Source organism: Dipteris shenzhenensis, chromosome 9 (assembly GCF_047967505.1).
Source record: "Dipteris shenzhenensis isolate YYH24624 ecotype China chromosome 9, Dip_SZ_1.0, whole genome shotgun sequence".
Taxonomy (NCBI): domain Eukaryota; kingdom Viridiplantae; phylum Streptophyta; class Polypodiopsida; order Gleicheniales; family Dipteridaceae; genus Dipteris; species Dipteris shenzhenensis.
Genome location: NC_141604.1, coordinates 42,299,615 through 42,322,762, shown reverse-complemented (window position 1 = coordinate 42,322,762; position 23,148 = coordinate 42,299,615). Strand labels below are relative to the sequence as shown.

Here is a 23,148-nt window from a genome sequence, read left to right as displayed (position 1 = left end):
ATCAATAGAGTATAGATGATTTGCAGATAAAGGAAATATCATACCTGAAATGTGCCTGTCAAGGGATCCATTGCAAACATACTCATATACAAGTGCACGCTCATTGGATTCCGTGCAATAGCCTATAAGCCTAACAAGATTCCTGTGTTGTGCACAGCTCAAAGCCTCCACTTCTGCCCCAAACTGGACATCACCTTGAAGACTTGAAGCTTTCAGTTTCTTCACTGCAACCACCTCTCCCCCCTGTAAAGTGCCTCGGTATACATAGCCAAATCCTCCCTCTGCTATCAAATTTGAGAAGTCCTCTGTTGCGGTTTTGATCTCCTCATACATAAATTTTTTGGGAGATTTTCCAAGTTCAGGTGACTTAAGCTTGCAAACTGAACACAGCGGGGGAGGCTGTGACAATGTCTTTCCAAGTAAACCATCCATTTCCTCAATTATAGTATTTAACTTATGAGGTGGAAAATGGATTTCCTGGATATCCTGTTGTTGGTAAACACCTTTTTGTGTGTGATAATCCTGCACAGCTATTTCAAAGGCACTTTTATGCAATGACTCAGTCGCTCTGATCTCAGATGACAGAGCCCTGTCAGAGTCCAAAGATCGACTGTGATGTATTTCTCCAAGTTTTCCCTCTTCCTCATAATCATTGGAAGCCCAAAACATATCATGAACCTGAAGGAGTTCATTTAGTTCCTTAAGTTGTCTTGTTGGTTGTACAGAGATAAGATTTGTATTCCGTGGGGGTCCTGTGAGTATCTGATCAGATAAACACAAGGCAGCAGGAAGAGGATTTGAAGATATAGAAGCCACGTTATTTTCTTTTTCAGGAGAACCTGGGGAGCACATTATTTTTGTAGAAGTGAGGATAGCTTGTGATTCAGATCCCTTATAATATGAAGAGGAAGATTGCACAGAAAACCTTTCGTTATTCATTGAACCTCCAGTAGACCAGTATGGAGTTATTCCATCTGGGGAGTAGAGCAAACAAAGGTCGATATATGAACTTTCTCTTGAAGGTGAGCCTGAGGAACCACCTGAATCAGAGTCTAGTAATACATTTACTTCACCGCTTGTATCCACATCTGAGGCCAATAATAAAAGTGCAACATATTAGCAAATATTTTCATCAGCAAATATGCCTGCACATTTCTCTTCAAGTGTGCCCATTAAGCTTTGAACAAACAATCTGTAAACATAGTCCATAGCACAATAAGAAGGTTTGATGCTTACTTTGCTGTAGATTTGCATAGGAAAGATACTCAGAATTGGATGCAACCTTGTCTGTATTATGTGAGAGACTTATCTCCAGTTCTTTACTTGTAACTCTGTGATAATCAGTTGATGCACTAGTTTCTGCTACATATTGAATCATAAGTCACCATAATTTACATGGTAGGTATTCCCATAACACAAATTTTCCACTTAAAATAATAATGTATTTTGGGAGGGAGAAAAAGCATGAGACACAATAAATTCTGAAAGCATTTGGCTGGTATTTGGGCATTGGCATTCACCTGAGAAATTAGACCAATTTGTGGAGCTACTACTGTCAATTGTGGTTGTAGTGGCAGGTGAATCCACGTTGCTTAAAGCTGGTGTGGCTTCAGCCTTTAATTTCTCTCTTGGCCGTTCAATGATGGGATAATTGCTATTTCGTAATGTTACCGGAGAATTGTTTGCAGTAAATGAGACAAGGTAGCAAGGAAGCCGGTCTCTGTAATACTTGATATCTCTTCTCAAACTCCTGGTCAGCAACAAAATAGAAAAGATGAGGATACTGAAACATCCAAAAAATATTAAAGTTGAAAAATCAAAGGAGTCCAAGTAATTTCTCATATGAATAGCTGATTTCAAACCTCTCCAAGTTCAGTTACTCCAAGTACTTAGGGTGAAATTATTCTACCGACAAATCATACTTTGGCTAATTCATCACTATGATTCAAGCTGAAGATTTCTTCATTGTTCTAAATCTAAAACGTAATAAAAGCAAAAACTAAACTTGAGCAATTTGATATTATTCAATTTGAGTTCACGGTAAATTAATGCCCATACCCTTGATGAAGGTATGTATAACAAAGGGATTTATTAATTGTAGAAAAAATGGCTAGTAGAGGGCATAATCCAGACCCAAGCTCATCCTCTACTAAAAACAAAACAAACAGACTTCATGACAATTACAAAGCTACTACGACATTTCCACCAACGTCATCAGAACCCAGCAAGTGTCAAATTCTAGCACTAAAGGAGAAGAGTAGCTCATTTATCTTCATCGAAGCTACCACCTCCTGTAAATAGAAGTATTTCATATTAGTCTCTCCCAAACGGGCATGTCTTTTTCAGAAGAAAGTAGCTTCTACTATATGCTTTGAAAATGATACTACCCATGAGGCCCTGATAAGGAAAGTAAAAGCTGGCTGCCTTGCAGCTTGCTTCATCGGGTCCCAGCTCAATACCTATGGTAACCTGTAGGAGGGTGCCAGAAACCAGCGTGGCAGACTACACAGCAAATGGATTCCTCAATCTATGAGAATCTAGAAGATGGTTGCAGGCCAAGTCTTACATTAGACCTGACACCACTCAATGGTCTTTCATGAACCCTCTCTACCTTGCTCCCCCATTGAGAAAAAGTCATTTTTGATGTCCAACAAATGTTGACAACAGTGGAAGCAGGTCAAATCATGCTGCATCACGCCACCCATATGTTGCACTCTCTCCCAAAGGGGTGCTCCTAGAGGGATGAGTGGCCACGTGGAGATCCTATGGCACAACTGTCTCCTCACTCACCAAGAAGGCCAGTGATACAATCTCTATGGGGAAGGCATGCCTCCTCTTAGTCAACCAGGCTACAATCCCTTGCATAAATACCCATCAGAATGCACCTCACCTACAAGATGATCCTAAGTGAGTGCCACCAGATCCCTTGCACTGAAGGGCAGCTCCATAAGCAATGACAGATATACAAGAATTAGAGATGAGTGGAAGGAATGATCGTATTGATATGAAAAGACAAAACATTCATACAGTAGGTCGCTTTACAATAGCAACCAATATTTAGTGTTATACATTGAAACATTTCAGGATATTTCTAATATTCCCCATTAATGCTAAATCACTACTTCACCAAGTCTTCATCTGTAGGTATATCTGAATTTCTCAATCCCATCATGTCAGAAAAGATCCACTACTTTGTTAAGAGACTTACTCAATACATCCATGACCATGTCGTGTTGAAGTGAAATGATATCAAGGAAATAATATAAGCTCCACATGGACCTTACCGGGTTCGCATCGGGAGATCTAGTGGAATATATCCAAGATCTATCGTTGGTGTCCTCGGCTCCTCTCCATAGGATGTACTAGTGGGCAATGTGAGGCAACTTGGGATAGAGATGACACAATGATGGTACCCAAATAGGGCAACTACTTGCAAGGCCTAATATCTAATCTCCTATTGATCTGGCATGTGTGAAAGACAGTGTCTCAAACTTGGCATCTCCTGATCACATCTTCTCCAATAAAGAAGAAGTCAATGTTCTGTTGTTGTCTAGCCCCATGATGCATGTGTTGCAAATTAGGGTCATTTGTCTCACCTATAAGCCCCCACATGAGGAGAGCACAGGACATGATACCAAGATAGGATTGGGGGGCTTGAGAGACTACTGTGTGAGAATCAAGTATGGATCCACATGGTGGATCTAGGTGGAGGGAAGACTACCATTTGGTCCACTGCTAGAGGTGGGCCGTTAGCTCTGTAAAAGAGCCAATCTATAGGCATGTACTACAAGTCTGGTACAACAGACAGTATAGGAGGGATCTGCAAGGCCCTGAAGATAAGAGGCTTCTATGGAGGACTGCACAGGAGCTACCAAAGAGAGACATACTGGTAGGCTACTGCAGAAGAGGCTACCAGAGGCAGCACACAAAGGAGGCGTAGTAGAAGGTAGGCTGTCACAAATCCTAGAGATGGACTGTTAGCTGCTGCCAGCAGAGCTGAAGCAGGAGCCAACAGCACAAAAACTGCAAAAGAGAGCATTACATAGGCATTTACAGGTCGACAGAGCTATAGACAAAGTCAATGGTCTGCAGCAATAGGTTGGTTGGTCAGTCTGTTTACAGACCGCTGATGGGTTTACTGACAGGGTCCGCTAGTCACGAAGCTTCCCAGCCCTCTATAAAGGCCCCATTGTGGAAGACAGAGATGAGTTCAGTCTTTAAGCATTCTACCCTACTCCCGTGTGCAGAGCAAGGATCTATTGGAGCAGAGTAAAGGTTTGCAATAGCAAAGGTTCTCACACACAATTCAGAGTGGAAGCAGACCTTACATCTTGGGGTAGATCTTGGTGCACATCTACAGCTAGTAGGAGAGCACGCATTTGCTGTCCAAGGAACTCACACTATGAAAGGTCATTGAAGCTCATAGAGGAGCACACAACCAAAGGAGTGCAGGGACAGAAGTAGGAGCAGAGTTAGTGCTCATCGAGGGCAGCAAACTGCGGCATTTTTTGGGATCTCTCTGTAAGCGTATTTGGCTCAGATTTCTATGCATTTCTGAATCCTTCTACTGCTGTCTGTAGTTTTGTGCTTTGAGTTCTATTTTGTGGACACATAAAGTTGAAGTTGAATTATAGAATTCCCTTCTTTCTAAGATTCTTCCGTTGCACACACCTCATCCGTTTTCTATTTCCACTGCGGAGAAACTAGCGAAGGGTCCAATTTTTTTTAACATGGTATCAGAGACACAACTGCCTATTTTGAGAGCTGTGTGATAGTGGTGTGCTTGGAGGTGAGATATGTGAGGCTAGGGTTTCGTTGAAGGCAAGATCTAGAGCCAGGAGGTAGGGCATCCAATAAGAGACCGACTTTGACAAACTGAAAGAGAAAGGCAACTTGTGATCAGTAAGGTGTGACACGAAGGTCAGTGTGTGTATAAAATTCCCTTTGAAGTAGACCCCCCACATTTGCAGCTGGTGAACCACACACATCGATGCAAAGTCCAAACTTTGATTTGGGATGTTAAACGGGTCAAATTACCCAATGTGGAAGATCGAGATTCGAAGTCATGGGTTACGCGGCTATTTTTGGAGGGGTGGACACACTTTTTGAGGTGTTTTTTAGCACTGTTTTGCTGTTTTGAATCTTTTCTACCACTCTCGGGACCATTTTGGAGCTTGCGGTAACTTCTCCTTGCTGTTTTGAATCTATCTCAGGCAGTATTGTGCAAGAACAGCAGTGCATTTTCAGTCCATACAGTCAGGGACTTGCTGTTTCTTCCAAAACAGAGATAAAAATCAGTCATTTATTGCTTGCTAAGGCAAGCAATTTTGAAGGAAGGCACATATAGTTCGTGGGAGATTTTTTTCAATTTGTCTTGGAGCTCTTTTTGGAGGCATTTGCAGCCCATTTGCTGGGGTTTTAGTTTGGTAAACTTTCAGTTATGTTACTGCTTGCATTGGGAGGTCTTTTCCCTCTCAACTGCTTGCATTTGTTGGCCCTCTTGCCACTGGGGTTTGCCTTTGCAGGCACAATCAAGCATTCAGTTGGGTTTATGCCTTGTGGAGCTGCTACTTTTTTAGGGGAAACTTTGAGATTGCAGCACATATCCCAGCACGGGGTATTTGAGGAGCATCCTCAAGCCTAGTATAGGCTTTGGCAGTGATATCTATTACTTGAGTAGGGTGTTCATAGCAAGTGAACTTTGTTGAGATTATTTACCTCTTTTTGTTTGCTCGAAATTGCGCCACAAAATCCGAATGATGTTGCTTGCCCAAGAGGATCAGTTGGATGGCACCAACTACTCTCTTTGGAGTTTTTTGATTCGCAATCTATTAGTTGCCAAGGGAGTCTGGGATTATGTTATAGGTGATAAGGCCCGTCCTAGTCCTATAGCACCAAGTACTCCTCCACAGCAAGGGGGGGGAGGGGTTGTGGTGGTGGTGTAGGTTGTGGGCAACAAGCATAACAAGCTGCCCCAGTTGGGCAAGCACATGCAAGTATTACTCCTGAGCAGAGGAGGTGGGATACTCGTAATGCTCAAGCCTTGTCTTTGATTTCACTGAATATCAAGGGTCCAGACGGACTGCTAAAGAAGCTTGGGATATTTTGGAACATATGTTTCAAGCTCGTAATGAGGCAAGAGTCTCATATTTGCGCAAGAGAGCTTGATAATGTGCACATGGATGAGGGTGACTCTATGCAAGAACATGTCAACCGCATTTAATATTTGCGAGAGCAACTCTTGAACATTGATGAGGTCATTCTAGACTCACAGCTTGTTACCATTACTTTGAACTCCTTGTTGGAATCTTAACTTTCTTTTCATACGTCTCTCAACGTTTCGATGCGAGGGAATCAGAATCGCCTCACTTTTCAAGAGTTGGTAGCACTCTTGTTGTAGGAGGAGCAGACGTGAAAGAATATGGCTTCATGTTCTCATAGTGGGGAGCATGCTTTTTCAGCGAAGGATACGGGCAAAAAGAAAGTTCAGCCAAGTCATGCCTCTAGCAGTGGTTCCGGACATGCACGTGCAAGTGGGAAAGATAAAAAGGATGCCTCAAAGCCTTTCAAGAAAGGCAAGTGCCATTATTGCAAAAAGCTTGATCATCACATCAGTGAATGCCCCAAGAGGCTGCAAAAGAGAAGAAGAAAGAGTCTGGTGTGGCAGTTTCAAGCTCAGCTTATCATGCAGATTCTGAGGATACTTCTGCTCTCATTTTGTTGAGCATGATTGGGCCTTCTTTACTTGTAGCTAAGATGCTTCTTGGGAGTAACGTATTTTCAGCGTGAATGAGACAGCTAAGACGTGGTATTTGGATAGTGGTGCTTCCCGCCATATCACCTCACATAAATCTTTCTTTGATAAGTTATCCAGTGCACCGATTGGCAAAATAGTTTCTTGTTCCAATGATTCTTCTTATCGAGTTAAAGGGATTGGGAAATTTTCACTCACAACCGTGGATGGTTCAGATCTTTCCATCCAAGATGTTTTGTATGTCCTTGGGATTAAGAAGAATTTACTTTTTGTCTCTTCTTTCTCTCGAAGAGGTTACCAAGTAATCTTTGAGGATGATGTACGGTCTGTGACAAGGAAAGAAATTATGCCTTGGTTTTCACCGGTACATTATGTCACGGGTTATTTCAGCTTGATGTCTATGAGAAAAGAGCATATTCAGCTTTTGTGGCTTCTGCCCATGCCATGCAAGATGCAGAGTTATGGCATGCCAAGTTTGGGCATGTAAATTATGGCAGCCTTATGTTATTGCAAAAGCTTAATATGGTTGATGCCTTGCCTTGTTTGGAGACTCCTCCAAACAAAATATGTGAGGGCTGTATTTTGGATAAAATGCATTGTTTTTCCTTCCCAAGGATGGTGCAGTCCGGGCTACAAAAAAATTACAGCTCGTTCATACTAATGTTTGTGGACCCATGTGCACTCCGTCTCTTGGAGGTTATCTTTATTATATTACATTCATAGATGACTTCACATGTTTTACCTAGGTCTTTGCTCTTAAGCAAAAGTTTGAAGTTTGCAATGTGGTCAAACACTTTGTTGCCTTGGTTGAAAATCAATCTGAATGCCGGTTGCTTATCCTCCGTTCAGATCGAGGAGGGGAAAATAAGTCCAAGGCATTGCAACAATTTTTTCCCGAGAAGGGGATTACATATCAGTTTACGGTGAGGTATACTCCTCAACAGAATGGAAAGGGTGAAAGAAAAGATCGGTCACTTTCGAAGATGGGGAGATGTATGCTAAAAGAAAAAGGGTTGCCACACAAATTTTGGATGGAAGCCATCACGTGCTCAAATCATATTTTAAACAGGTCTCCCACGAAGGCTCTTAAGGTCATGACACCTTATCAAGCATGGTTTGGTCATAAGCCCAATGTGGGCTATTTCCATACATTTGGTTGTGTAGCATATGCACATGTGCCTCAAGAGTTGCATGGCAAACTTCATAACAAGGCAGAGAAGTGCATCTTTTTTTGCTACAGCAATGAAAGCAAGGGATATAGACTTTATAATCCCGTGACCGAGAAGGTTATCACTAGTTGGGATGTTGTCTTTGCTGAAAATGCAGATCTGCCCTTTGCAAGTTTTGGCAGAAATTAGGGTCGTTTTGAACACTCTGATAGGACGCTACCCATTTCCTTTGATGCTGCACCTGATATGCCAGTGGAAAATCAGAATTTGCAGCAAGATACTTAAGTAGGTGATGCCGCAGTTCAGTTTGTGGTTGAGCCTGTTTCTCAAGAAGAGATTGATGATGACGTAGCACATGAAAGTACAGGAGTGCAGAAAGTAAGATCAGTACCTCATTGGCTGCTCCACACTCTTGAGGACAGCAAACTTTCAGCACCACTTCCTAGCCTTACACAGACTGGCACTAGAGATGCTGAGGATGCCTATTTATGTGAGTTTGCTTGGGTCAACAACATACTTGAGGCAGATGAGCCTGATAGTTTTGATGATGCACGAGACAATGTGCATTGGATGTAGGCAATGCAAGTGGAGATTGACTCCATTAAGAAAAACCACACTTGGGAGTTGGTGGACTTGCTGCCGGCAAGAAGGCAATTGGCACGAGCAACCAGCCCGATGTTGCTTTAGAACCCGGCATCCCATGCTCCCAGCTGGAGCGTAGGGTGTAGATAATGGCCTACTAGATGGCAACAAGAGGACTGCTGAAGAGACCTAATGGGCTCCCATCACCAAACCGCAAGCGGGCAATGCTAGACACCGTCTCCCATATATATTCTCTAAGGGCACACGCTAGAAGGAGGTGCTGCGTCATATGCCTCAATCCTAACCACATGTTGGCCTTGAATCTGATAGGCTGGAGAGGTTGGATCAATTGAGAATGCATGGCTCTATTGGAAATGGATAGGTCACCTCCCCGTTTTTTAGCCCCCATATGAGGAGAGCATTGGGGGGTGAACTTGGGTTCTGAGAGATGGCCAGATGGGCAGCATCATGGCTACCATGGGGGCAGGGATCAGATAAAGAAAAGGGTAAGCAAGGGGCTGCCACACGGACAGCAGCAAGGCCGTCATGTGGGCAGCACAAGAGAGGTATACTTGGCACCAGGGTGGACAGCAGCAGGTTGCAAGAGACTGCTGCAGATCGTGCTGATGTCAAGAGATGTACGGACTAGTACAGGCACCTAGAGCGAGCTGTACGAAGGTCCACATGGCCTGACAAGAAGTGCATCAAGAGCTGGAACATGGACCAGATATGCTGCAGGTACGGAGGTGTCTGGAAGGTGCCTTATTGGGCAGGACATAGGCCTGCAATAGGGCCTGAAAGACAGCCAAAAAGGGCCTGGGCCAGTGGCGCAATGCCGTGTAGCAGGTCGGACCAGCAGATGGCCCTGAAGGGGCCTGGTTTTGAGAGCCCCACAAGTTGGTGGGGGGGCAGAGGATAGGTTGACCAGAGGGGTAGGTACAAACACCCACTGGATCAGTTTTTTTGGGGGCAGCCCAGCCCTATAAAAGGGGGGCCTATTGTCCCATAAACACATCCAGCAAATCAGCCACCAGGTGAACAGAAAGCGAGCAGCAAAGGACTTCTTCTTGGCCTACATCCAGGAGGAGAAGAAGGGTCAGAGGAGCTGCAGACTTAGCTCAAAAAAGGCTGGAACCTAGGCTGTCTTCTAGGACAGCAAGGAGCTGACAGTGCGTCTACATACGCTCAGTGGAGCATGCAAGCTCAGAGATCTAGAGGTGCTAGGAATATAGCAGGAGAACCTTTTGGTATTGTATCTTGTCCAGTTTGTGGACGGATGGAAATATAAAATGTTGCTTCTATATTTGTCTCTTAGCACAGTCTATTTGCTAGTCTGCATATACACATGAATGTTGTGAAGTACACACATTTGATGAAGCATTAATTCCATAGTGAAACACTTCCACACGTAATTCCCGGGCTAATTATTAGTCTTTAGTTGCAGGATACCCTCTGTATGAGAGTCGACCTTTCTAACATGGTATCAGAGCTCGAATGGACGTTCTCAAGAAGAGGAGCTTAAAGGCAAGGACCTTGCTGAAGGATGACCTTGATTCATTGCTTGGACAGATTAGCTTTGGTGTCTAAAGGATTGTACCCATACAAGAGGCTAAGGTTCAGACAGGTGTACAAACGTTTTCCTATTTTAGCTCATTATTATGGCCAATAGATACTAGATCCCAAACTTTGGTGAGACAGGCAAGCTCTACCAAACCAACTACCCTTTGTGGAAAATGCAAATCCGGAGCCACTTGGTGTTGAGGGAGTCGTGGGGGATTCCAACGAGGACAAAGTTGATACCTCAGGCCACCGTGACTTCTCTAGCCATAGGAACCTTGGCGGTGGTGAGAACACCTAAAAACCCTATCGTAGTGAGAGCATGGCATATCCAGGAGGCGGAAGCCTTGGTTATCGTCGCGGATATGACAGTGGACACGGTGCTACCGCATATTCAGATGGTGGACACTTCTTTGGAGGCCTGGACGACTTTGAGGGATGTGTACGAGCTTGACAATGAGGTGAGAATCTTGGACCTTGAGACAGAGCTGTTCAGCATGAGCATGGATGCAAGGGAATCGGTACAAGAATACATCACTAAGATGAAGGTGGTGCAAGATCAACTGGCGACAGTTGGTCAAAGGATGAGCTCAACCAGAGCTGGGAATGCTCCCTGGAGCTACAGTAGTTTTCTGACTATGATGAAAGCGTGGCACAGGGTGGCACTGATGACTTTCGAGGAGTTGGTTCCACTATTGCTACAACAAGAAGCTTGGGAGTGTCTTGGATTCCGTTTTAGCAACAGAGACAAGTTTGGGGGAAGTAAAAGGAATATTAGGGTGACTCTAGAACAGAGAAGTACGATGGTACAAACAAGGATGACAAGGCCCTAATAACTCATGAAAAGAGCAAAGGCAAAGGCAAAGGCAAGGGTAATAATCCTGGCAAAGGCAAGCCCAAACTGACAACGGAGCAGACTCTTCAGAAGAAGACAACAAGAAGAGAAAATAAGAGAAGAAGTATTGCTACTGCGATGAGCAGGACATTTTGTAAAAGATTGCAAAAAGAAGAAGGCTAATCATGAGAAGAAGGGTGCCAGCTTAGAGTCAAAGTCAGCTCACGTAGCGATAGGGGAACTTTTCTTGGTGACCACTCTGTGTGCTGCTGAGATTCGATACGTGGACTCCGTTGTTCCTGTCAGGATGTCAGACATTGAGGAATGGTCAAAAGGGGAGTCGCGATCCTTTGTGAAGATGATGGACAGCGATGAGTGCCTGGAATCATCTAGTTGCTTGACTGGTGTTGCTAAAGTAGAGGGGGATTCTTCGACAGGACCTGAAGACTCAGAGTCACATGGTGACTGTGACTTAGAGGGAACCACAACAAAGAACCACAGTTGGAGCTTGATGGTCCAGGTAAACTAGATTTGTGCCTGGGATATGATGTCTCGGGTATGGTGTTTGGTTGCACACTTAGCCAAATGGAGGACGGGCTACAACAGACTCTAAGAGCTTGGTGCATTGACGACTTCAAGCTGTTCACCCATCATGAGGGAGACAGGTGGAGGATGTAGGTACCTGCAGAGCTCGAGTTCAGAGGAGGGTTTGTGACTGAAGGCGGTGGTGCCATCAGGTGTTGCTTAAAGATAGACCTGTGTATCAGACTGGTGTGCGAAAGCGGAACCTGACTTGGTGGAGCAAGAGCCACTGGCTGAAAAGCCAGATAAGGACTATGATGAAATCAGATGATTCCAGAGGGCTACAACATGAGAGCTACTAGAGTATCGTCATCGACGTGTTGGTGTTGGGCAAGAACGGATCAGTGAGAGGGGGTGTTGGAAACGGATAGGTCACCTCCACGCTTGTAAGCCCCCATATGAGGAGAGCATGGGGGGGGTGAACCTGGGTTCTGAGAGATGGCCACATGGGCAGCATCATGGCTACCATGTGGGCAGTAATTAAATAAAGGAAAGTGTAAGCAAGGGGCTGCCACATGGACAGCAGCAAGGCTGTCATGTGGGCAGCACACGAGAGGTATAGCTTGCACCAGGGTGGACAGCAGCACGTTGCAAGAGACTGATGCAGGTCGTGCTGACATTAAGAGATGTATGGATTGGTATGGTGCCTGGAGTGAGCTGTACGTTCACGATGTGATCTCCCTTCCTCCACCATTGGGTAGATTAAATTTTGAGCAAAAGTCATCGTTGATATGGCTTTCACCCAGAATATATATGACATGTGAGCTGCTTGTAGCATTTTATTGGCACATTCCATGAGTACACGGTTTAAGGCTCAGCAACCAAGTTTCTCTTAGGTGTATCTGCTGCTGTGAATTATCAAAACATACCCAATTGGGAACAATAGGCATTGATTGACATGTTATCAAAGCAAAACACAGTTGAAAATAGAGCAAGATAGTGAGGCAATGGCTGTAAGAGAAAGATGGCTAAGAGAGAGACATTATGAAAACAACAATGAGCAGATTTATTCACATAGAGTTGCCCTTTAAATGGGCTGAGCATGCAAAAGCTATTATATCATAGGTGAGCTCATTAAGAGCATCTCGAGTTTCTATAATCACTTAACTATCACCTTGATTTTCTAACTAACCCTTTAGTGATATCCGTGTCACTAGTCATGGATGTAATCTATTTCACCATTTGGGTGACAGTTATACATGAGGTGGAAGTAGAGGAGGTTGCCTTTAGTGCTCTACATTTCAAAATGCCCAATATTCTTCAACAAAGTGAGCCTCTTTGGTAGAGGCTTGTCCAACAGTTTCTTCCACCGCTAGGTTGTTTGACTTTCTCCTGAGAGGACAAGCATTGAAGCTCCTAAATGCTTCTATTCTAATAAAAATTTAGGCTTTATTTATGACTCACATGGACGCAATGGCTTCTGTTCTTATTGTCAATCACCCTTCTTTGACCTCTGAAATCAAAAGAAGATTCATGGACAAACATCGTACTAGTATTTGAATTTATGGTGGAGTGTACGTCGCACAAGGGTGAAGCAGCATCAATGCATAACCTGATGCTTAATAAACTTTTTACAATTGCTTGTTTTGTCCACAATAATTGAGCTTCAGTTTTCCATTTGGCATTCCGTTGCTTTGCCCTTTGTTGAATTTAATGTTGGTGTAGTATGATTGCTCCCCTTCTGCTACCTTGACCTTCTTCTCTTCTTCTCAAAGAGCAATGACGAAACCAAGTGTTGGAGATGGGAGGTTCTTCAGAATGGTGACGATGTGTCCACAAAACCAAGTGTTAGAGATGGGAGGTTTTTCAGAATTGTGACAGGTGCATCAATATCTGCTAGCTATGCCATTAATCTTTTCATGTTGTAACATGAACGGCAAAAGACTCGTGACTTTGCAAGTAATTCAATTTTTAGACCAATCTTGGAATTTTTACTATTTAGACTTTGCTCCAAATAGCAACTCAAGCTTTGTCCCAAGCCTCAAGTGAAGTTTCCAAGTGACAAATGTGGTAGATAAGTTGTCACTCAGCCCCAAGGTTATAATAGCTTTGGTAATCCAGACATGCTCCCCTCTCTAGTAGAAGGTTTCTAATCATTACCATTTACAATGCTCTAGCTACTTTCCCTCATAAGAAGATACTTGACTTTCAGTTGCCATGTGTGAAAACTGGTACCATCAAACTTGGCTAAATGCAAGGAACTAGAATCCATGGGAAGGTCTTACCAACTGAAATTCAGTGGCAATGTCTAATCCTTTACAAGCATTTACTAACCGTGGAAGCGCATTTTGTTATAAAAGTCAAAAAATTCCCATTTTCTTGGCATTGTCATAGTAGTAACTCTTAGGCTTGACTTGTGACTTTGTTTTAGTACTCTTTGTCTTCTTCTTCACATTCAAACATTTAGTATTTGATGAGCAGCTCGAAGTGGGCATTGTAAAAGAACTTGATCTTTTTAACCAATGCCAAGCAAACAATGTTTGTAAAAGAGCTTGATCTTTAAAACCATTGCGATGCAAGCAACGTAGTATTTTGAAGTTTTACAGTGTCAACTCAGAACTGTTAATGCATTCTTTAGAGGAATCCCAACTGTTTGTAGAGGAGTGAAGAAGTAAAGTGACATCTTGGAATACTCAGTGTTGTATGCAATCTTCCATCAGCTCAAAGATTACTGAGGCATCTTTTGAACCACCTTAAAGTTATTCTCAGCTCACAGTTTGGGTTGGCAGCTTGTAGTAGGTAGGTGACAATTCAAGGAGCTTGAGTGCAGCTCAAGGATGATCTTCTGAGATAGGTGACCCTGTTAGAATTGTCACTGAGCTGAATATGAGCAGTATTCTCTTCAGTGGGATGAACTTGAATAGGCAGGCACACAGTTTCATAAAAATGCAAGTAGAAAAACAGCAAGTGAGCTTGAAGGTAAGGTTAGAGTCTGAACTTTTGTAAAGCTGGGCGATGACACCTTGGATCACAATGCAGAGCTTTCAGAGCTTGTTTGGAGCTGGGCGGTGACACAAAAATCAACACTGCAGTCTTTCTCAAGTTGATTTGCAGCTGGGGTTACATCCAAATCCTCAAAAGAGAAGTTTTCCAAGGTGTATAGAAGTTTTGACATTATAGTTTTCAAAAAAAATTATTGAAAAAAGACCCAAAGACTTTTAGCTAAGGCAATTAGCCTTCGCTTATAGCCCTTGCTTTTAGAGTTGATTTATGACACACAAATGGGTGGGTTTTCTGCATGGATAAGAATTTTTTATAACATCTTCTTATTTTGAAAGGCTTCAAAGTGGTCTATGCATAGAGATCAAGATTTAGCCATCCTTTGTTTGGTTTTTGAGAAAGCCGATGGAGTAGGTTGGATTTTTCTTGAGTATACTATACTACATCTTGGCTTATCAGTGTCTTGGATTTTGAGAAAGCCTATGCCAGAGTAGGTTGGAGTTTTCTTGAGAAAACCTATGCCAAAGTAGTTTGGAGTTTTCTTGAGTATACTTTAGTACATCTTGGCTTATCGGTGTCATGGGTTGGAGGTGTTGCTAACAGACCATAGTCAAGATCTTATTGGGGTGGCCAGAGGAGACAGATTTCAGATTTCTAGGCCTATCCTTTTTTTAGATTTATGCCAGAGTAGGTAGGAGTTTTCTTGAGTATACCTTACCACATCTTGGCTTATTAGTGTCATGGGTTGGGGGTGTTGCTGACAACCCATAGTCAAGTTCTTATTGGGGGAGCCAGAGAAGACAGATTTCAGATTTCTAGGTCTATGCATCAACGATGCCCTCTTGCCTCATTGCTTTAGCTTTGCAGTAGAGGCTATGAGCCTTTCTTGAGATCTCCGTCTGGGGTCCTAAGCTTGAGATTGCCTAGCATACTTGGATGCGTGTCCTCAAACTCTTACTTCTTTCAAATTGGCCGTGCAGAACTTTTGCCTCATAGCAATTGGCACAAATCCAATGGATTTTGGGTCAATAATCATCCCTCTCCAACCTAGGGATTGGATTTTGGATTCACTTGAAGACAATGAGGTGCCTCAATAATGTATTTGGGCTGCCAGGATGGCATTGGTATTTCATCCTTGCACCAATTTGCTCCCATTCTAGAGAGTGGGGCTCAGCGAAGCTATACCTTACCTCCCGGGTGGCAGCCAAGTTCTGTAAGCCACTACTCGGCTTGTTTGCTCTTGTTGTTGCTGCCACACACAGGGCAGCTTAAGAGACCGATTTGTAACTTTCTTTTAAGCGGGTTGGATGGCTAAGCCAAGGTGGCTCGAGAGACTTTGATCCTTTCCACTCACGAGGCAGGGCTGAATGTCATTCATCCAAATATTCAGAGTAGAGATTTGCTCTGCAAATTAGTTGTCAAAGGATTGATGCCTACAGATTCTGCACAAAAATTTTAGACACACAGAAAATAAATCTTATTATTAATTTTATTTACTCCATGATTGTGTACGCATCTTCCTATAGTTTGTTCCACCTAATGCAATATGAAAATGATGCTTTAGACATTGCAAATCGACCTCAAAGGCGTGTCATATTATTCAGGCTGTGAGCTTGCTGCTCTGAGCTGCATGGAGAGCACCATGAACTATGTGCCTCCAATTTGGAGCAAATTGTGGTAATGGAGCTTCTCCTAATTGCTGTTATCTTCTTCGGGTCACCTCTAAAGATTCACAAGTGCACGCGCTTGTGTGAGACTACTCTAAGAGGATGGTTCAGAAACCACTTGTGAAGTTTGTAAGAGTGGAGTCTACACACAACTTTGGAGAAAGCTTGAGAAAGTTGAAATGAAGTGCACAATTTTGAAATACAAAGGAAAGGTAGGTTTTGTAGGAGACTCTAAACCCTAGACCTAGATGAAGTCCTAGAGTGGCACATGGCATAATGCAACATGTACAGTGCAACAAAATTATTGCACCAATCTACAGGGGCCCTAGACTCCGTTGAACAGTCAGATTCTAGATATGAACTCTACAAATCGTCTAGGACCCTATACACCGGTTACACACCTCGTGGGTTGTAACATGAGTCCACACCAGGTTATGACACGCCCATTGGAGACAATTCATAGAGAAGATTCAACCGAGGAAAGACTTTTTCAAAGATTTGGAAGATCTTACATAATCTGAGGACTCATTGGAATAGATTGAGGCTCTCAGACAGGCCCAGACAGAGGTGAGACTTGTCTTATGTGTTTTAAGTCCATTTGAGCATGGGATCATTCCATCCTCATTGACGATTCCACTCCTCATTGGTGATTCCTTGGAGTTGGGACCTGCCTTTCTTAGCTCTCAACTAGGGATGTTGTTTAAAATTTCTCTTGATCGAGTCGAGTTTGATGCCATAACCAATTTTCACTTATTAACAAAAAAATGAAAACTGTGCAACATCCAAGTCCAGACAGCATATAAATCCACTGAGGACTCAAGAATGACTGATATATCAATTGACATCCTAAATCTTTTGTTTTAAGAACTGTGAGTAATGGCTGCTGTAGATTGCACATCCTTTTTTGTGGGAGAAAAGAAAACACGATCATAGCTGATGTATAGTTCTAGAATATAATAAAATCTGCTTGTATATACTGCTCTACATTCTCTTTAAGTCCGCCAGTTCTAAAATGGACAAACGATCACTCCTATAGCATTTCACGTTCCACAATATGAAGATGACCTCAAGTTTTTTAAATTTAGTCTGCAAAATCCCGATTCTATGAATTACATCAAGAAAAAGATCCTCAACACATTAGCAAGATTATTTTTGTGGTATAGCTGTATGGCACCCTTTTTTATCTTTACCTGCTTTAACTGGTAAACCCTATGTATGAATTGTTCGTTTTTAGAATTTGACACTTCCTCTTCAACCACCATATAGAGGAGACTCAAAACTGGTTTAAAATTTGAAATTCAAAAGAAGTTTAATTCAAAATAGACAATCATTGTTATATTCTTGAGAAGAGCACGAAGATGTTTTAGATTCCACGAGCAAAACAGGAATTATGAATTTATAAGGACTCTTGAAGTCACCTATCAAGAATTACGTGTGTGGCCTTAGCTTTCTTGGTCTCCTGTACCACAGCCACCTTGAGGGGACTCCCTGCTGCAACGGTAATATCAAAGTATACCTGTTACATTCAATGATTCTTCAGATGTTGAACATTGCTCATGAACTTCTAATCACTATATGCTTGCCATGTGTCGCAGTTTGCAATGTCATTCATGGATTCTCTTTCGTGACCAAGGAAAGATCAGGGATCATGATAATTGAGAAGATTATATAAGCCGTTTGAAGCACCTGGTAAACCTCATTCAGGAGATCTACAGTAGATTCCTGGGCGATCGCATAAATTGGCTCAAAGAAATCGAAAGAACAGCATCAAGCTCTGTGGGAAAAAGCCAAATTCTGATCTGACTCTGCTAATGCTGTAACTTTCCTAGCAATGCATAGGCTATTTTTTAAGAAGATTGGTACAGATCCTAAAGGATGTCATGAAAAGATGCATTACATTCAGAAAAGCTTCGCGAAAAATGATAAGACAGGCAACAAATTTACCTTCTTTCGGTCACACCAGGCTGATATCGGTAGAAGCTGCTGCTCGAAACGATCCATCTTCTTCCATACTTCTGCCTCCAAAGTTTTCTGATTTGTACTAACTGATTGTGACTTGTATCCCACTGCAATTACAAGATTCCCATCAGATTGCACCCATTTTTGAAGACAAGGCAGATACTGTCTTCTAGTCAATTTATGTGCTACATGGCCTAAGTATTTGTATTACCCTAAACTGCATGCGTTAACAGTAACTTCACTTGCATATCAAGAATATTTCACTTTCAAAAGCCTCACATTGGCATCAAGCCTCCAGCTGAGATACTAAGTCTTCTTCTCCCTCTAGGTCTAATACAGAGTCCAGACTGGTCAACATGCAGGTAAACCTATCCACCTCTAGAGTTTCCATAAAATCACAAAAATATATTCATCTCATGAAGATATCAGAGAAGAGTATGCCGCTACTAGTACAAGGTTTTAAGGCCAGTGTGCTCATGATCAACGAACCAACTGCAAATCAGGCAAAATTGCCCAAACAAACTACAAAGAGAGTTATTCCAACTGCAAAACCCACTGCAAGATATTGACTTGCACCTCACATGAACATAATGAGGGGGGAGACGTGGAGGAGCAGCTCATCATCCCACCTATTGACATCCAGCATCTTTCTATGAGGGTTGCTGAAAAGACCCCTTCATCTCTCACTGAAGCACCCCAATTGACACAGCATCGGCTACTGGAGAGAAACATACTTCCACACTATCTGCTTCCCAGCCTCTATGTACTTTGACACTCCCATTTACCACCAAAGGTACCCAAGGCGCATCACCATGAAGTAGAAAGCCCCATTTTGTTCCTTATGGGGACTCTCTTTCGTCATTGTATCCTCAATTTTGGCCTGCCCTTGGAAGGGTAGGGCTGCATGAAGGTGCAAGTCCTTCAAAGATGAAAATTAATTCTGGGAATTTTTTGTGGCTTAGCATTCCTGGAGAACTAATTTGGGGCCTTAAATGAATGCTCACAATAAAAGCCCACAATATCACTGCATAGTTGAGGAACCCACATGCACGGCTTAGGCTAGTAGCTTCAGGATTGCATATGTTGCTGATGATGAAGATAAAGATACAACTGACAAAGAAGACAATTAAGATGTATAAGATATTTGGCATTACTCTTTTATACATTGGATTATTTGTATTTTTCTTTGTTAGTTTGATGTAGTTCTTATTGTTTTATGTTTTAATTCTTTTGTTTCGAATTTTAGGCTTCTCTTATGTGTTCAAATACCTAAACGCATTTTGCAATAATATGAAGAGAACTTGCATCCTAAATTGCTTTATTTTAAATGACACAACTTATTCGTATGTTATTCAATATATAAATGGCACAACTTATATTATTTTTTATATGGGTACTTGACAGGTGCCTTTCAACTAACAACCACCGTCAAGACAAATGTTCAGGAAGACATAGATATACAAGATCCTTCTAAAAGTATTCATGGATTCCGAACTAGATCTGCAAGCAGACAACCTCCATGCTATCTTCAAGCCTGTGCAACCTTAGCTTAGAGAGCTTCTACCATCTCTCTCTCTCTCTCTCTCTCTCTCTCTCTCTCTCTCTCTCTCTCTTCCCCCAGTCCCGACCTCCACACCCGCATCATCTCCCTTGATGCAGCCAAGAAGTCGCACTGTTGCTCCTCCATCACCTCCAACTTGTTTGGTGTTGCTTGTGCTTTTGGTTCATGTTTGGCCTGCCCTTGGCTAGGCCTAAGGGAAGGCCCGTTCTGTAAGAAGCGAAATTAGACATTTTCATTTTGTGAAAGTCCAGAATTTTATCATTGGCCCAACACCCCATTTTTGCTATTTCTTGCCCTTCAAATCCTCCACCTTTTTCTCCCTCTCTTCCCCCCCTCCTCTCTCTCTCTCTCTCTCTCTCTCTCTCTCTCTCCCCTTTTTAACATGGAGTCTTCCTACACACCATCTCCACTGTATTCTTTTTTGCCTTCTCAATCTCGGGCAGACCTTATGAATGATTAAAAATCATTCACCTTGTTTTCTTTATTTAATCTGATCAACTTCAAACCAAAATTTACAATCAAATTCCCCACAAAACAAAGGGAATATTTAATGGAACTCTAGACCACAAAAAGGTAAATTTTCTCACTGAGTGAACTACAGGAAAAATTTTATCTGTATCTAGATCCTATGATATTTGTTGGACAAAGGAATCACAAGAACAACCAGTTTGTGAAATGTACAACCAATGGATTTGTCGATCCATAAAAATGTAAATGGTTCATGCAGTCACGCTGCAATTGCATAAACGTGTGCAAGGTTTGAGGTCATACAGGGTGGCCATTCTTTGAGCGCTAGATCAGAGGCCATTCCACATTAAACAAGTAAGACGATGGCTTCTAAAGATTGGACAATCTTCTTCCTTGAAAACATGGGTAGACCCCATTGAAACAGTTCTCTTTTTCCTGATTGTCTGTTTAGACATTTGTGGGCTAAAGAGGCCAGTTCGTGCTACTTCACCTACAAGTAATAATCAATCGCATATTCATCACGTTAATCTTTATCTAGACAAGCACAAAATAAATCCGGGGAGCAAGGAATGCATTGTGAAGGCGCTTTGCTGCCCCGGCGCCAAGCTGTAGATGCCAAGAGTGGGCATGCTCCTTTTCTCCAGTTGGTATGGTTCCCAGTGCATACCCGTCATGTTGATCCCGGACATACACCGATCCTACTTTTCTGCCCAAAGGTCCAACTGCTACAAATCTTCGGTTCAGTGTATGCTCGATGTGTTCATCCCAAGATACATGCGCTTAAAGACGCACGGTTGAAGTTGATGAGAAAAGACGAAGCACTAAATCTTCAATCTTGGACTACATGCAACTTCCGATTCGACGACGGCAGACTGTACCGGAGTTGCATTGATAGAACAACTGAGGATCGCATTGTATGCGATGGGGCCGGATCATGAGTGACGATATTCAGCAGCTGTATGTGATAAACAAGATATATGCATGGCAAGAAAACGTTACTTGGAGTATCAACTTGGTGAAGGATGCCGAGAAAGATGACGTGATCTCCCGGCTTGAGTATGTGTCTTAGAGCCCACTGAAAGCACGCTTTGGCGGGATCCTTGGTCGCGTCAGCAACGATAACGAGTCTTCTACGCTCTGGGGAGCCCTCATCGTAAGTCCGTTGGGGGGCGTGGAATGCCAAGCTCTGATCGGGGGCCGGAAGGGGCGGTTTCCGATTGAGAGAGCCTGTGTGGCTGGGGTGTTGGGAGAAGTTGAGGCTGAGTTTCCGCTCAAGCTGGGGCGGTCGATGATCAAACTTCTGCATGTTCACAGGAGCAAAGGAAATGTTGGAGGATGCGGACTGCAATCGTTGGAAGGTTCGAGCTTGGTGAAGGTGAAACGGTCGAGGGGGAGGAGAGCTGGGAAAGCGCAATCGAAGAAGCGAGTTACAAAGCGCATGTGGAAGGTGGCAAAAGCTGCAGGAGAAGGAAAAAGGCTGATAATGGAGAGCATGGAGGAGCAGACGAAGACGGGGAATTGATAGGAAGCACCGGAGTCTTCCTGTTCTGTAGCAATAGCCTGCTCGAAGTTCTGTTCCAAGCATATTCTGAATATCCTGCTCGGCTCTCCCGCCAGGCTTGTTTGTTGCAAGATTTCCGTTTCTGCCGTGGATTTTCTAGCGAATCTCCGGATCTCCTCTCCTTTGATCCCCTCGCAGTAATTCCCTTTTCATTTGTTTTGCAGCAATGACGGAATTCATCGACAGATGTCGTCGATCACTAGTAAAAAACTTCCGTCCATCACTTGCAGCAGCCGCTCTTAGTCATTTCCCTTCACACCTGAAGCGTGTTTCATGCGCAATGTCGGAGTTAATCGACAGAAATCGTCAATCGTTAGTCAAAAAAAGTTCCCGCAGCCGCCGCTCGTAGTAATTTCCTTTCAAATCTGAAGCCGGTTTTGCGCGTTGTGGGAGTAATTAATCGACACACATCGTAAAAACTTCCGTTCATCATTTTCGGCAGACAAGGAAGATTATTAGACCAATTTAGACGCCACGATCGACCGAAAACGGCTCACGACAAGGATCTGCCAGAATGGTGGAAGCATCGTCGAGTCGCCACTTCCACAATCCCAAAATGGCACATGCTCCGTATACATCGTGCACTCACGTCTATCGGTTCATCTCACCTCTACCGATTTCTCATCCTTCCGGCGGAGATGCTCACGCACCTTCCCATCCAAAGTCAAAGCTACGTGCTCCGTTAAAGCCAATCACGTCCCCTCTTCCGGCAGTTTGTTGTCTGCCCGCTGAATCCACCGGCTTCCACTTGCTTCCTAGCCTACAAATCATTGCATTCGTTCAATCCTGACGTCGTTCCGGCCTCTTGGAAAACGAATGTCTATTTGCAAAATATCGCTTCAATGCTGCAGCTCTTGCTCCGCTGAAGTTAAAGCTCCCGCAGGAGACAACCGGTCGTCACTAGTGCTCTCGTGGAAGGAACCTAAAGTGATCATCGACGACTCATGCTGGTCTATGAATACATGGAAAGAAGCTCCTCGATAATTCACAAAATATATTCGCTTATGCCTCTGATTCTTGCTTCGATGGTGCTGCTCTTGCTCCTCTGAAGTTAGAGATCACAACCGGTCGTCTGTGCAGTCGTTGAAGGAACCTAAAGGCCTCTGCTGGTCCGTGTATGAGGCTATTGTTTGCAAAGCTCCGATGAGCGACAGTTCGTCTATGAATGTATACAAAGAAATCAGCAAGCTCCGTGGATTGTCGGATGTAATTCGCAGAAAGCTTGAAGGAAATGTGAGCGGCTGGATCAAAGAAAAGCGTGCGCTGCTCTGTTGCTGAGAATTCCAATCGATCGATGAAGTCGCTGAACGAGGTAAAGCTTAGATTCTTGCAGCTTCGGTTGCTCCTCGAGAATACTTCGACTGGTAACACCTTTGAGTTTTTTCGATGTTGTGATGGTGATGATGCTGTCTTTTGGAGCCACGACAGTAGCCAAATTGTGTGTGTAATTTAAATTTTCTTTTTAAATTTAGAATTCTACTCTCTTTTCTCATGAAAATCAATCTTGGTTATG

General features: G+C 43.1%; 1 protein-coding gene across 1 annotated transcript in view; it reads right to left on the bottom strand.

The window, feature by feature from the left end:
* LOC147898659 (uncharacterized) overlaps positions 1 to 22,166 on the bottom strand; it is a 41,975-nt gene extending 19,809 nt beyond the window's left edge. The window contains exons 1-6 of the mRNA XM_087379319.1: positions 21,074 to 22,166; positions 18,031 to 18,152; positions 17,505 to 17,602; positions 1,521 to 1,750; positions 1,237 to 1,359; positions 45 to 1,088 (exon numbers count right to left, since the gene is read on the bottom strand). Coding sequence (XP_087235445.1) covers positions 45 to 1,088; positions 1,237 to 1,359; positions 1,521 to 1,750; positions 17,505 to 17,602; positions 18,031 to 18,152; positions 21,074 to 21,659 — 2,203 coding nt within the window. The 5' untranslated portion in view covers positions 21,660 to 22,166. The remainder of the gene's footprint in view (positions 1 to 44; positions 1,089 to 1,236; positions 1,360 to 1,520; positions 1,751 to 17,504; positions 17,603 to 18,030; positions 18,153 to 21,073) is intronic.
* Between the last annotated feature and the right edge of the window lie 982 nt (positions 22,167 to 23,148).